This window comes from Grammomys surdaster, unplaced genomic scaffold (assembly GCF_004785775.1).
Source record: "Grammomys surdaster isolate TR1022 unplaced genomic scaffold, NIH_TR_1.0 195, whole genome shotgun sequence".
Classification (NCBI taxonomy): domain Eukaryota; kingdom Metazoa; phylum Chordata; class Mammalia; order Rodentia; family Muridae; genus Grammomys; species Grammomys surdaster.
In genome coordinates, this window is record NW_021604640.1 from 1,348,157 (window position 1) to 1,363,377 (window position 15,221).

The following is a 15,221-nucleotide window of genomic DNA, read 5'->3' on the forward strand; positions in this document are numbered from 1 at the left end:
GAAGACAGCTACAATGTACTCATCAATAAAATAAATAAATAAATATTTAAAAAAAAAAAAAAGAAATAGAAATAGCAATTACAAGTTATCCAGTGACAAAGAACCAGAGCCAGAGGGTTTTAGTCGAGATTTCTACCAGAAGCTGTTGATGACAATACTCTTCAAATAATCCCATAAAGTGAGAAGCAGATGGAACATTGCCCAATTCACTTTATGAGGCCACAGTTACCCTGACACCCAAACTACATAGAGACTCAACAAGAGAATTGCAGACCAATATTTCTTATGAATATAATTACAAAACTATTCAATAAAATACTTTCAAAATAATGCCATCACTCATCCAAAAGATCATTCAGAATGATCAAATAGGCTTCATCTCAGAGATGCAGGAATTGCTCAATATACAAAAATCAAGAAATGTAATGCATCATATAACCAAACTACAAGAAATAAATACACATGATCATATCATTAGATGCTGAAAAGATATTTGAAAACTACAAGTCTCTTCATGATGAAAGTCCTGGAGAGATTCGGGATACAAGAGACAAACCTAAATGTAATAAAGGCAATTTAAAGCAAGCCTACTGCCAAATTAAATAGAGAAAAACTCAAACCAATTCCACTAAAGATCAAGACAAAGCTGTCTACTCTTTCCATATATATTCAATATAGTACTTGAAGTCTTAGCTAGAACAATAAGACTACTGAAGGAATTAAAAGGGAGAAAATTTAGAAAGGATGAAGTCAACATATCGCATTTTGTTTATTATGATAATATACATAAGCTACCCGAAAAATTCCACTGGGGTACTCCTATGGCTGATAAAGACTTTCAGCAATGTGGCTGGATACAAGATTAAGTCAAAACAATCAGTGGCCCTGCGATAAACAAATGGATTAATGGACTGAGAAATAAATCAGGGAAACAACATATTTTACAGTAGCCTGAAATAATATAAAATATCTTGATATAAGCCTAACTTAGCATTTGAAAGGTTTGTATGAAAAAACTCCATTCTTTGAAGAAAGACACTGGAGAAGATATTAGATTATGGATAGATATCCCATACTGATGGGTCAGCAGAATTAACATTGTAAAACTGGCCATGCTACTACAAGCAATCTAGAAATTCAATGCAATCCCCATCAAAATTCCAACACAATTCTTTACATACCTTCAAAAGGAAATTCTTAACTATATATGGAAAAACAAACACACACCAGGCTAACTAAACAATAAAAGAAGTGCTAAAGGCCTCATCATTAGGCATTTCATGTAGTACTACAGAGTTAAAGAGCCAAAGTAGTAAAAACCACATGGTACTGGCATAAAAAACAGATACCCTTTACAGTGTGATCAAATTGAAGACCTAGACATAAATCCAAACACATAGGGATATCTTATTTTTGAAAAAGAAAAATAGCATTCAAATAAATTGTTGGCCAAGGAATCCCATGGAAATCTCCAAACAACACGTTTCTAAGATAAAGGACTGCTCTCTGCAAAATGACAGCATTTAATAATCTTGTTAACTTTATACTTACTTTTCATAGTGTCAGAGTTATCATCTCTCAAAAATCCATCTTTACTTCCCACAAAATCAAATCTCACAAAGAGAGCATAGTCTTGCCTATGTGAAGGTCCAACATCCTTTTTAATATCAACTACTAGCCTGTAAATATCACAATCCATTATTCTTAAGGCAGAAGTGACATACTTTTGTCATTTGTCAGTATAAATTATTACCCTAATTCTTAAATCTATGCAAGCAGATGGAAATGAATAAAAATACAGCTGTTACCTATTTCTCAAATTAACTAACAAAGGAAGACTTCAGAGCAGAAAGCTCAGGGAAAAAATTAATTAATACAAATATTTCTAAGACAAAACTAACTTAAATATACCAACTTTCCAAAACTTACATTACATGCCACAGGAATTTTTTCCAGGAAGAATTCTTTGTAGCTAAGGACTCTATAATAACACATATCACCCCAATACTAACCTCTGTTATGTATTTGTTTTCTCTAGTCAACTAAATTTATATTACCAATCATTATCATGGTAGTGGACAAGTAATTAGAGAACATGATTTGATATGAGTCAGAACTACCTAGAAAAATGTAAAGGAAGGATGGAAACAAAAGAAAGATTCAGGAACAAAAAGTATAGATAGATTACCCCATAGGGTTGGCCTTTGACTATATTTATGTAGTTTACCTACATGTTATCTCTTCTGCCAGTGGATAGTCAAAAACACAAAAAGCTGATGTGTAATATTAAATTGGAATATATGTGGTGTTCACAGCATATTTAAAAAAGACTTCAAACATTCACACCTAAATTTCCATACTAGACTCCCAAATAAGGTTAAATAAAACGCTGTCATAGGAAAGAACACTTGGATTTGTTGAAGTACATAAGGGTGGAGGAGGCTGAAGAGGTGGCTCAACAGTTAGCATGACCTAGATTTGGTTCACAGCAGTCATACTAGGTGACTCAATAATGTATACATTCAGATAAGAAACACAGACATACAGATAAAATAACATAGTAATCCTGTGTGTGTTGAACATAATCTTATAGATTTCCCTAAGAAACTTCCTTCACAAAATATCATTAAGACAATTTTGATTATATGAGTACAGAAATTATTGATTAGCTTTCTGCCTTAGATTTTTGTTGTTTTATTTTTTTGTTTGCATGTTTTGTTTTCTTTTGTTTTTTTTCCTGTTGATATAATGAAGCAACAAGAAAGATAAAGGTTTATTTCAGTTCACAATTCCAGGTCAAATTTCATCATATCATAGAAGTCAAGACAAAAATGTAAAGTAGTTAGTCCCATAATAGTCACAGTGCAGAGCAGAGAGAAATAAACAAATGTGTTTATAGTACTCAGTAAGGTTTTTCTACTCTTATACAGCATAAGATTCAAAAACAGAGAATAGTTCAACCCACTTTCAGAAAGGGTGCCTCTATCACTTAAGGCAATCTTCCATATACATGACCATAGGTCAATCTGATATAAGTAATCAATCATTCATTGAGATTCCCCAGTGATTCTTGGTTCTATCAAGTTGATAAATTAAAACTAACCATCACGCTGTCTTAAATTAAAACACAATTCAGGCTTCAAAAACATAACGTATCACTAAGTAACAATGTTATAATGGAAGTATACTGAACATGATCCTCTCACAGAGAAAGATTGTTACAGTTTATGTGGGTTATTTACACACAAACATACTAAGGTATGCTGTTGGTTTAACATTGATCGGATTTAGTCAAAAAGGATTTTGTCCTGTTAAGAGCATAATTTCTTATCTGATGGCATGTATAAAATACTGTATGCACATGACTATTCTTGCAGTAACACCAAGTTCTGGGCTGTACAAATCAATTTATGCAATCTAAAACAACCTAAAAATTTAACCCCACCACTAAGTTCCAATACTTCCAGTACATTGTTTTTAATTTAATATAAGCTATCGGATATCAAGCTTATAAATATTTGAAATGTTAAACATGCTAGAAATACTTAGAAATGTAAGAAAAATCATATTTTTACCTTCTAACATGTTTCACTATAAGATCAAGTCTGGCTAGTATGTAGCTACTATAATTTTCATTAATAATTGACACTACAATTTAATTCATTTTTACTTACTTTGGGCTGAAACAAAATGTAATGACAATCTTTTGATAAGGGAGTAAAGTCCCTTCATTGGGAACGCAGGACATAAAATCAGTCATATCTATTTTCTTTATTTTGTTTAAGTAGGAGAGATTATTTAAGGCAATATCTGTCCTTTGATGAATATTTGCTCCCTGTAACGTAAAAGATACAAAATCATATTAAAGTAAATAACATATTTTTAAAAGTTTTGAAAATTTTCAGAATGTAGAAAATGAAGAATATTTGTCTATAAAATAGCATATACCAAGATTGGAATAAGGGACATTATCCAATTCAAAACTTGAAGAGAATTGAGTTAGTCAGTGATTTGCAAGAAGCACTCATCTGGTTTAACTCAGACATGATGTGTACTTTTGCTCAGTTCACTTACCAGCTCTTCTCCAACACAATCATCTTGCATTATTGCCACCCAGTTTACGGTTTCAGGGCTATTGTTATACAGAATTGCATGCTCAAGTTTTGATGTTCCAAAGAACACAGGACCAAACCGTATACATTGCAATTTCCTGTCACTATTCATGTGAAACAATTCAATTATCTGTTCAACCACATGGACTTTGATGTTCAGGAACGTATCAGGACGACCTTGCAAACTCACTCTGTAAGAAAATAAGATATGTATACGTGTGAGTATTTTAATTTAAATTTATATGTTTATTTTCTTGGGTGGTTCCTTTCATATGCTGCCAGTTTATCAGATCCTATACAGTGAAATATACGTGTGACCTTAGTCTGTACTTGAAACAACAAAGATGGAAAACTAATGATGTGACATCAGAGAGTCAATTGGACGTTCATATAATTATTTATTTGATAAATACAGGAAGGTATATGACTTGTAAGAGTAGCTCAAAAATTCCAAGACTCTATTACAATTCAGGCCGGGCCTAAAAATTTCATCCATATACAAATACCAAATTCTCTAAATAAAAAATATCTCAGAAAAAAAATTGCTAAAGAAAAAAAGTTACCAAAAAAATTTGGTTTCTCAAACTAATTTTAGTTCTCAGTTAGCATTCTTTTCATGTATTTATTCCTTTCTTATCAACTTAACCCTAGCAAATACCATAAATGACTGGCTACTCCTAAACTACCATCAAAACACTCATTTACATTTTTCTATAATTGTGAGCATTGTACACACCATATTTCAACATGTCTGTCCTTCCTTAGATTCTGGACATCACATACTTCCCTAGACTTTCATTCTAACTCACACATGCATGATCTAACTTTCGTTCTAAAGCAAGGATCCTCTGTAAACTATTTGTTTCTCTCTTACTTCTTCATCTTCTGCTCTTCTTTTCAGTGTAATTTTCAGTACTATTTTCACCACCACATATACCACAAGTACCCTGTACCCAACTCCTCTGGACAACGTTGCTTTCTGGATCTTAGGACAAGTAAATCTAATAAGCCAAAACCATAAACTCCATGATCATTCTGAAAATGAAATTCGCCCCACCGTCTCACATCTGAACTTCCTTCTGTACATTCTTTCTCTTTTTTTCGTTGTCTCATCAAATGACTTAAGCAAGCTTGTAGAAAATACCTCAACTCTCCACACTTCTCTCAGCTTTCCCTATTCGACCCTTATCTTTCCTACTGCCTCTTTGCTTTGCTTTTATAGTATCTAGTATCTAGTGTCTAGTCAGACTGTCCTCTTTATACTGCCTTGATCTCCTTTATTCACTGGTGTTTCTGTGACTTTCTGAAATGCAAACTGATCCTCAGATTAATTTTCATTCTTCAAAATAGAACCTAACCTTATATCAGGCTCACAACTGTATCTCAAAAACCACAACTGTGGCCTTCAGTAAGAAATACATCTTATATGTAATGTATATCTTACATGCAATGTAGCAGCATGCACACATGTGCACGCGCACACACACACACACACACACCTAAAGACAACAAAAGACTTACAAAAACTCAAAGAAGCTTTATAAAACATCTTCATTACTATGTGAGGTGCAATGATTCTTTACATTTTACCTACAAGTGGTCGCTCAGTGTATTAACTGCACATTCCAAGTATAAATGAACTGAGGCAAATTTCAGAAAAATGCTGCCCCAGAGACTCTTTACTAGATCCTGTGCCATTCATTTGTTTAAATCTCACCTTGCATCAGTCCCTTGTACTTCTTCAACTTTATATTGCCTCTGATCCTTTAATAGAGAGTACAGTTATCCCTAAAGTTTCAAATCTGCTACTTTCTCTGACTGAAATAACTTATGCAATCCAAGTTATCAACATTCACTTACACACACACAAACACTCCAGACCTATATGTTACCTAGATCTTAATTAGTTATAAGTGTGTGATTCAACTAGCTATTTGTTAGTAGAATCCTTAGACAATTTCCTCATAGCCACAAAACTGATACTAGGAGCTGCTGTTATATGTATCCATATGCTGTTGTTCTCAAGTACTTTCCATTGATGAACAAGATCTATACTTGTATATCTTGACATATAGGAATAACTAAATAGACTACTAGCAAATGAAAAAAATGGAGAGTTGGTAAACAAACAAGCAATCAATCTGAAAGAAGAAAATATGAAATATTTGAGTTCCATATAAGCAAGCTTTTTTTTTTTCAAAAAAAAAAGGTACTACATATTACCTTGCCACTTCATTTACAACTTGGGCCTGGTCTGCACAGAAATCCACTTTGATGACCATTGATGTTTTAGCCTTTACAGTACCACTACTTGGAGAAATGACAATAGGTAGCTGGCCCTGGTATTCTGTTTTAAATATCCCTAAGGAGAGTAAGAGACGCAGTTTATAGTTAGATACTTAAAATACATACATATTACACAGATAGCCCACTGTGGAACAAAAATAACAGCTTTTATTTTAATTACAAATACTGACACCACCAAACAAATATGAACCCAGCATTACAATTCATACTTCATCAAGAGCTAAAAATACTGTCTATTCATTTGGGGAAAGTACTTTGACTAAGAGCTCTGAATATCCACATGCATGATCTCCTATCCTTGTTCTAACCTGTATGTTCAACTACTTATATCCATTTTATAAATAAGAGATCAGAGACTTAGATAAGCTCTCTTGATCTCTAAAGTATCCAGTGGATGCTTGGGAAAAATCAACTACTTGCCCAGGTTTTTTCCAATTACTACATAAAACAATTAAGTGTGAAACATGGTCAATTTCACATACAGAAAACCAGTTTTCAGTTTGTGCTTTACTGACTTTTTTTAGCAAAAAAATATTTACTCTGGTCTACGGTTTTCATTTGTGTCATTAAAAAAATACACTAATATTGCATTAAAATTAAATCTGAATTTTAGTTCAGTGAAATTTCATATATAACACAACTATAACTTGGGGAGATTAAAGACTAAAATGGATATATCATTTTGTATTTAATTCCTAAATGATTGTGACTGGATAAGTTAATGAAGAATTGAAAAACAAATTATTTTTTAATCAAATATCATTACTCTAAAACATTACCAGTTTTCAGTCTTAACCATTTGCCTGAAGAGACTCTACTGTTCACATTGGAATTAAACTGAAAATGAAACTAATAGTCTCTTAGTGCTCCCATGCAATAAATATTCACCCATCAATTAACTAACTGAATATGATTCAAATAGAAATAGCTATTGGTTTTATACTTGTATATCCTTTGAAGAAATATGTAATGGTCTATAATGGCTTTGTGTTAATAATTCCCAAGGTTCAAGTGGACAGGTAAGAAAAAAAATATAGAGGTAAAGAGGATTGGAATTAAGATCTCCTTATGTGTTCATCATGCAGTCTCAGCGAGACAGTGACTACTATTAGTCCTCATGTTAGATTGGGAGACAAGGCAATCTTGTATGTAATGTTGCTGACCATCTAATCAAAACAATGACAGACTATATCTATGGCTGCCATCAATATAAACTGTACCTGACAACACATACTTTTATGAAAACATCTGGGCCACAATAAAAAATTCTAAAAAGAATCTAATCTGGAGAAAAGCATTCTTGAAATGACAAATGAATAAATTATTAAAAGCCTTCAAGGAACCATGATGTGAATGCCAAGTTGAGTATGACAAAGAAAAGAAATATTTCATGTCCACGATGAAATAGGTACTATACCAAAAATTTAAGTATATACCTAAGTAACCATCATATATTTACTATTCTCGCCTCATGAATAAGGAAATCTCAAATTCCATTTCTTTAAAAGAACTTGTCCCCTGAGGACTGCCAGGTTTGAGTTTAGTCAGAAAAGATGCACCTAACCCTCAAGAGACTGGAGGCCCCAGGAAATTTAGAGGTCTGGTGGGGTAAGGGGGTTGGGACTTCCTCTTGGAGACAGGGGAGCAGAGAGGAGGTATGGGAGTGGAACAGTCGGAGGGTGGACCAGAAGGGAAATAAAATTTGGAGTTTAAAATAAATAAATTTTAAAAATAAAAATAAAAACCATTCAAAGCCTCAAAAAACAAAAAAAAAAATACAAACAAAAAAGAAAACACTTGTCCCATATGATACAGCTAGTAAGGCATTGAGATCTAGTTCATTCTCTGGATAGGCTTAACATTATCGTTACTTCTAGGACATCATTCTGCCTCTCATCCTCAGGAAAATCACCAGTCATGTAACAAAGAGGTTGTGTTAATACAGATTTTAAGAGGCAGGTTCAATTTCCTGTGTGATTGGGTATTTATCCTTTATAGTCACATTACTTAAGGGACTTTGGTTTTCAACTATTTCAAATGATAGACATTTTTTTTCTTTTCTTGATGACTCAGAAAATCTATTATATATACAATATGTACATTTAAAATAATAATAACTCTTCTAAATGTGTGAACTTCTAAGACACAAAATATTTACCTGGAGCTTTGCCATGGTTAATAATAGTAATCTCTTTACAATGCACTTTACTATTGGCAACCAATGTGCCAAAATCAACTACTGGCACAATTTCCAGTTTACAGACTGGAATCAGCCTAAGAGAAAAGAAAAGAAGCACACAATTATGTTTAACCAACTAGTAACATCTTCATAGTTAGGTCCATGGTGATATTTCTCTCTCTCTCTCTCTCTCTCTCTCTCTCTCTCTCTCTCTCTCTCTCTCTCTCTCTCTCTCTCTCTTTCTCTCCCACTCCCCCTCTCCCCCTCTCTCTCCATCTCTTCACCTCTCTCTCTCTCTCTCTCTCTCTCTCTCTCTCTCTCACACACACACACACACACACACACACACACTTTATATACACTTTTAACTCCTAAAAAGCCATTTCAGTTTATCTATGGGTCCATTGATAACACTATTGTCAATAGAAGAAGTCATACAATAACATATGTAAACCATAATATACCCTATTTTTTAACAAGGACAAACAGACTTTAACATATAAACATCATTTAACAGATTACTCATTTATTTCAATTTAGTGTTAGTCTAACAGATTTGACATTCCTTTTGTGAATCTCCACATAAATGAATTAAATGTTTTGAAACTTATCAAAAAGGAGGAACTGACTTCAATACTTTGAATGATATAAAATCTGTCAAATTCAAGAAAGGACTGATACTGTAACAGAATAATTGGGGAATAGTATAGTTACATTCTATTGCTGTGATAAAGCAAACACTGACCAAAAACAGCTTAGGAAGGAAAGGATTTATTTCATGTACATATACAGATCCTACTCTATTATTGAGGGCTGACAGTGTAGGAACTCAAGCAAGAGAAGAGGCAGGAAGCAGACAGGAACACTACTTACTGACTTGCTCCCTATGGCTTGCTGAGCTTGCTTTCTTAAACACCCATGATCATCTGACCAGGGGAGGCACTGCCCAAAGTGGACTGGACCCACCCACACCAATCATTAATCAAGAAAACACACCCATAGGCTTGACTACAGGATAATAAAGAATCTCAATTGAGGGTCTCTCTTCATGGGGGACTCTGTATCAGGATGATCAAAACATGTATGAGGTACAAAACAAGATCTCTATACAAAGAAATTTGATTTGTTACATGTGTCTGTAATTTATATGCTGTGTTCACACAGCATATATGTAGTGGGTATTTTCAGATATCTTTAAAAAATTCATTGTCAGTGAGCGCCCGGGTCCTGTTACGGGCGGCCAGGGGATCTTGGGGACCCAGGGCCTGGCACGCGGCAGTAACATCTAGGACGTTCGGAACTACAGGCGAGCAGCATGCTGGCGAGGACGAGGTGGACGGCCCGGAGCTGCCCCTGGATGTGGTCAACATGGTGTTCGTGGACAGCTCTGGCAAGCGGATCCCGGTGAGGGGCAGAGTCGGAGACAATGTTCTTTCTGTACCTGGCCCAGCGCCACGGGGTGGATCTGGAAGGGGCCTGCGAAGCATCTCTGGCCTGTTCCACCTGCCATGTGTATGTGAGTGAGGCCCACCTGGATCTCCTGCCTCCTCCTGGGGAGAGGGAGGACGACATGTTGGACATGGCTCCACTGCTCCAGGAGAACTCGAGGCTGGGCTGCCAGATTGTGCTAACCCATGAGCTGGAAGGAATCAAGTTTACTCTTCCCAAGATCACCAGGAACTTCTATGTGGATGGCCACATCCCCAAGCCCCACTGACATGAGGCCACCGGACCGACCAGAGCCATGGAACTGTAAAGAAAAACCATGCTTCCTACCACAGAGCATGGACTGCCCAGGAAAGAGAAGTTGGACCCACAGTGTGAGACCAGAGCTGCCACTGGGGACAGCCAGTGTCTGAGCCCTGAGGGGGATGGGTTTTCATCTTGGATGTGTCAGTCTACCAGAGAGAATCGAACTATAAATTAAGGATGGACTCAAACCAGAGCTGCAATAAAAAGTCACACATAAAAAAAAAATCATTGTCACATAGGAACAAATATCATGACATACTTAGTTTATATTTAGAGCTTATGCTCTACTCTTCAGGATGCTCTTAAGTTATTTAGTAAAAACAAAATTCTTATAAGAGATGTGCCAATTACATACCCAATTAGAGGAACATCAAGGACTTTATTTCCAACAGAAATAAGGATGTGATCAAACATGTCTTCATTTTTATTAGGATGATATTCCACCATTGCTGTCATCTGAAGACCAGAAGCAAGCTCCTTATCCAGACTGGTCAACAATAATTTGAACTTTTGTGGAAAAAAGATAAAATCAACAGTATTAGTTCCTTATAAGGAATTATTACAAGCAACTATAGCTAAGGAGTGTTCATTATTATCAAGCATAGATCTTATTCCTACCTAGCTTTAAAAAAACATTTTTTAAAAAAACTTTAAACTGATAAATGATAATTGTATATATTTATGGGGAATGATGATTGGGACTGTATTAAAATGCCCTTTTAAGTTCCTATACCTATAGGGTATATCTGTCTATATTAGACACCCAACAAATACTTAAGAGTTTGACACAAAACTTTCCATTAATGCCTCAGTCACTAATTCCTGAAGGAATCAAGAACTTTATGTGTCAGATGGCAATTAATAATAACACTTCAAATTTGTTTTCCTCCTAGAGTTTTAAGACTATTTCAGAATCATGAGTACGTGGCACACAGAAATGGAATTTTTACAAGTAGGTAGTAATCATCATTGTATACATAACGCTTGATAAATCTGTAACTTTCTGTCAATTAAAAATAAAACCAAGAATGAGGCCTTTCCAAACACAATATAGAGGATGATATTTTATATCAGCTTTGTCCTACCTAGTACTCCCCCATACCTTAAACTTGAAGCAAAGGGGTTTTTCTCCAATCCCTCCTTTTCTTCCTCTCTCCTTTCCTCTCTGTCTCGCACTTTTCATCATTAATTCTCCTTCCCTACATCTCCCTGCCCTTTCCTCTTCTTTCTTCCCTCCCTCTTTCCCTTCCTCTCTATTCATCCCTTTCTCTTCCTTCCTCCCATTCCTTATTGTCTCCTCTTCCTCACTCCTTTCCTCCCTCTCTCTGCCCCCCCTTTTCTCTTCCTCCCATTCCTTCTTCTGTCTACTCTCCTTTCCTCCCTCTTTCCCTTCTTCTCTCTCCCTCCCTTTCTCTTCCTTCCTCCCATTCCTTCATCTGTCTACTCTCCTCTCCCTCCCTCTTTTCCTCTCTCTCTCCCTCCCTTCTTCTTCCTTCCTCCCATTCCTTCATCTGTCTACTCTCCTTCCCTCCCTCTTTCCCTTCCTTTCCCTCTCTTTCTCTTCCTTCCTCCCATTCCTTCTTCTGTCTCCTTTCCCTCCCTCTTTCCCTGACTTTCTCACTTCCTCTCAGTCTTCCTCCCTCTCCCTCCTTTTAGTCCCTCTTTGAGTTTCTCTCCTTCTCTATCCCCTCTCCTGTCTCTGCCCCTCCTCTCTCCTTTTCTTTTTTCTCTCCCCTGCTTCCCCTCGACAAATACAATCCTTCCCCCAGTTCCTCAGTAGCATAGATTCTGATATTTGGCCAAAGGGATGCTCAAGTGCTCAAGCGAGGAGGCTACCCAGAAGCTTTCAGTACCCTTAAGGTGTCACCTGTGGCTTCGATGGCTCTTGAAACCTGATCTTCTGGTTCCAACGGCCCAAATTGTGTACAGTAAGAGGGAGGCGGTACACTTTCCCAGATACTGCATCCTGGAACTTCAGCTCCGTCGGGTTTACCCGCAGCTGAACTTCCTTCTTGGGGGTATCTACATCCCGAGGGGCTACTGAGCCCCATTCTGTATCCATTGCGGCCCTCTAGATAGCCCGCAACCAGGTACGGACTTGACCAACTCCCAACTGCCGAGGGACAACAGATGTAGCTAGGTAACAAACACCCGGAAATGACTATTGGAATCCCGCGCGCGCATGGGCTGGACCATTCTCGCCGGCCCCAGCCTTCCTCACCCAGAAGTCTCCTGTTCTTGTCCCGCCCCGACAACGCCCCCCACATGGATCTGCTGCTTGCTCCACCCGCAAGGGGAGGTGTGCTACCCTCACTCCAGACCTTAAAACCCTCCCCTTTGACCCTGCTCAGGAGACTGAAGCTCGCGCATGCGCAGTAGCAGTAACCCGATCTTCAGTGGTTTGACCCAAGGCCTTGAGGTGGGAGTCGGAAGAACTGGGTGGCAAATGTCAACAATATAATTTGAAAACACTTTATGCCAGCCTCAAATCCAGAAGCAGTCTATGTTGACATAGCCTGGCAGGATTCTTTTAGAGCAAGCTTAGTGAAAACAATGTGTCTATTAAGGCAGCCAGATTTGAGTGAAATGAAGGCTTTTAATAAGGAGAACAGTGTCAGTGGCCTTTAGGCCAGCATTTCTGTGTTTTTGATAAGGTCAAACTATGGGATTAATATAAAATTTAACAATAGATATGAGTAAATAAACTAGCCCATCCATGTTATGCAATGTTCTTTGTTACTTTAATGAAAATAATACTTTTTCTTTCTTTTTCCTCACAATTCTAGAAAATAGATCTAATGTCTTAAGCATGCAAGCATTCTACTACTGAGTGACATCCTCAACCTCTATATCATTAAATTTTAAGGAAATGAAATACACACACCTGACGTAAAAGCAATTCTGTGATTTATTACTGCATGATCTGCAGTATCTGAAGCAGTTCCCAAGAATCTGCACTTACAAGTTCCCAGAGGATTTCAATCATTGTGGTCAATGGACTACACCCTGATTATAGAGGCTTTAGAAATAGTATTAGCTATCTTAAGAGTAACTTTTGAAGTTATTGCTTAAGGTACACTAATAAAACATTTGCAGTTTTAGATGAAGATTTTCACATAAGCACTGATTTACGTTGTTCTAGCTTTCTTTTGTTCTTTTCATTGGCTATTGGCTACTGGACTCTGAAGCTGCTGACTAAAAGTTATCTTTAACAACTGCATATATCTTTAAAAGCCTGTCCCCTGAAAATTTTGCAAGACTCTTACAGCACCAAGATCATAAACAGTTCATTTTCTACAAAGATGAAGAAAGTAATACGAAGCCCTAAATGTAAAGGTAACTTCTTAATTTATTGGAATTGTTGACAGTTGCAACAGGAAGTTATTTGGTTATTATGTGAAATTTTTAGAAAATGATAAAATATCTACATTAGCTTCTGATTTATTTTTCCTTTGAGTATAAAACAAAGCTTGTCTGGAACCTGGTGCCCAAGTCAAGGTAGTTTTGTACCCCTGTATGGCTCAATGCTTGTGTAAATGAAAATATCAGTTCCTGTAAAATGTCCTAAACAAGCTCTAAAACAATTGGAACTAATCAATGATTGTCAAAATTTTTGTTGGCACACATTCAAAGAAAAGATAGTTTAAAGTCTGAAGTGGGTAGAACCTCTTTTGGCATTCATTTATTTCAACTAAGGAAGTGTGGAACTCAGAAATGTGTAAAATAAGATGTAACACCAGGCAGAAACCAATGCATGCAATATTTAGTCTTGTGTATACGCTGTACAGATATCTGTAAGGTCTATGATACACGCACACATACATATACATGCCCTCAGGGAGATTTAGTTATTAGAATCCTTTATAAGTTTGTGTTATGGAGCAATTTGAGAAATTTAGACAATTGGGATTTCTTAGAATAAAAACAGATTAAAATAAAAGAATTTTAAGCATATAGAAACAAAAATATTAATTATTTAGAAAATCGAAAGCTATTCAATGAGTATCATTTGCTTAGTAATATTCATATAAAAACAGAATGCTGATTCAAGTAAAAGTATAGAATAAATACATTGTTAAGTAGTAATAGGGAATAATGTATTTGATGGTGATCTGGTTGGTGACAAAATACCTGATTAGTACAATTTCAAATGGAAAAATATGAAAACATCAGATTCTGATGAGGAAATAAAGCCACGTGATAATATGTACATGTCTTCTTTGTCTGTAGTAGTACTGATTGAACATATCTTGCATGCCAGATAACATTCTACCACTGAGTTTTCTCCCAGTCCTGTTTTCACTTTTAAAACATATTAAGATAATGTCACACTGATTAGACCACTTTGTAGTTCAGGCAGCCATTGAATTTATGATCCTTATGCCTTAGCCTCCAGGGTAGTATGGTTTAATAGGCCTGAGCTACCAAAATCTGCTGATATTTAGTGAAAATTTAAAATTTTGCAAATACTCTATAAAAACAGTTTTGAAAATGTTTATTAAACAAATCACAACTACCATGCAATTCACAAGTTGATGAGCATTCATGGGCATTCATTCTAGAGAAAAACAAACTTTTTTGCATATTTGAGTATTTAAAATATGAGTTTTATTCCCATTAATCAAATCCAGAAATAATCCAGTACAACTCACTCAATGATGAATAAACTATCTATAATACATACATACTAAAATACTACTCCAAAATGAGAATGAATGATAGATGTAGTCCCTGATTAGCTAATAAAGAGTTTCTATTAGCTTAAATCCATCTTGAAGCAGTCTTCTCTGATAATATCCTACAGCATTTTTGGAGGTCCTATTTCATATATATATATATATATATATATATATATATATATATATATATAT

At 35.8% G+C, this 15,221-nt stretch overlaps 1 protein-coding gene and 1 pseudogene across 1 annotated transcript in view; one reads left to right on the forward strand and one right to left on the reverse strand.

The window, feature by feature from the left end:
• The window catches only part of Cfap47 (cilia and flagella associated protein 47), a 230,304-nt gene extending 217,826 nt beyond the window's left edge, over nt 1-12,478 (reverse strand). The window contains exons 1-7 of the mRNA XM_028769943.1: nt 12,218-12,478; nt 10,706-10,857; nt 8,578-8,693; nt 6,336-6,474; nt 4,075-4,303; nt 3,675-3,835; nt 1,552-1,679 (exon numbers count right to left, since the gene is read on the reverse strand). Of these exons, the coding sequence (XP_028625776.1) occupies nt 1,552-1,679; nt 3,675-3,835; nt 4,075-4,303; nt 6,336-6,474; nt 8,578-8,693; nt 10,706-10,857; nt 12,218-12,412 (1,120 nt within the window). The 5' untranslated portion in view covers nt 12,413-12,478. The remainder of the gene's footprint in view (nt 1-1,551; nt 1,680-3,674; nt 3,836-4,074; nt 4,304-6,335; nt 6,475-8,577; nt 8,694-10,705; nt 10,858-12,217) is intronic.
• Nucleotides 9,678-10,315, forward strand: LOC114623251 (annotated as a pseudogene).
• Nucleotides 12,479-15,221: the final 2,743 nt, after the last annotated feature.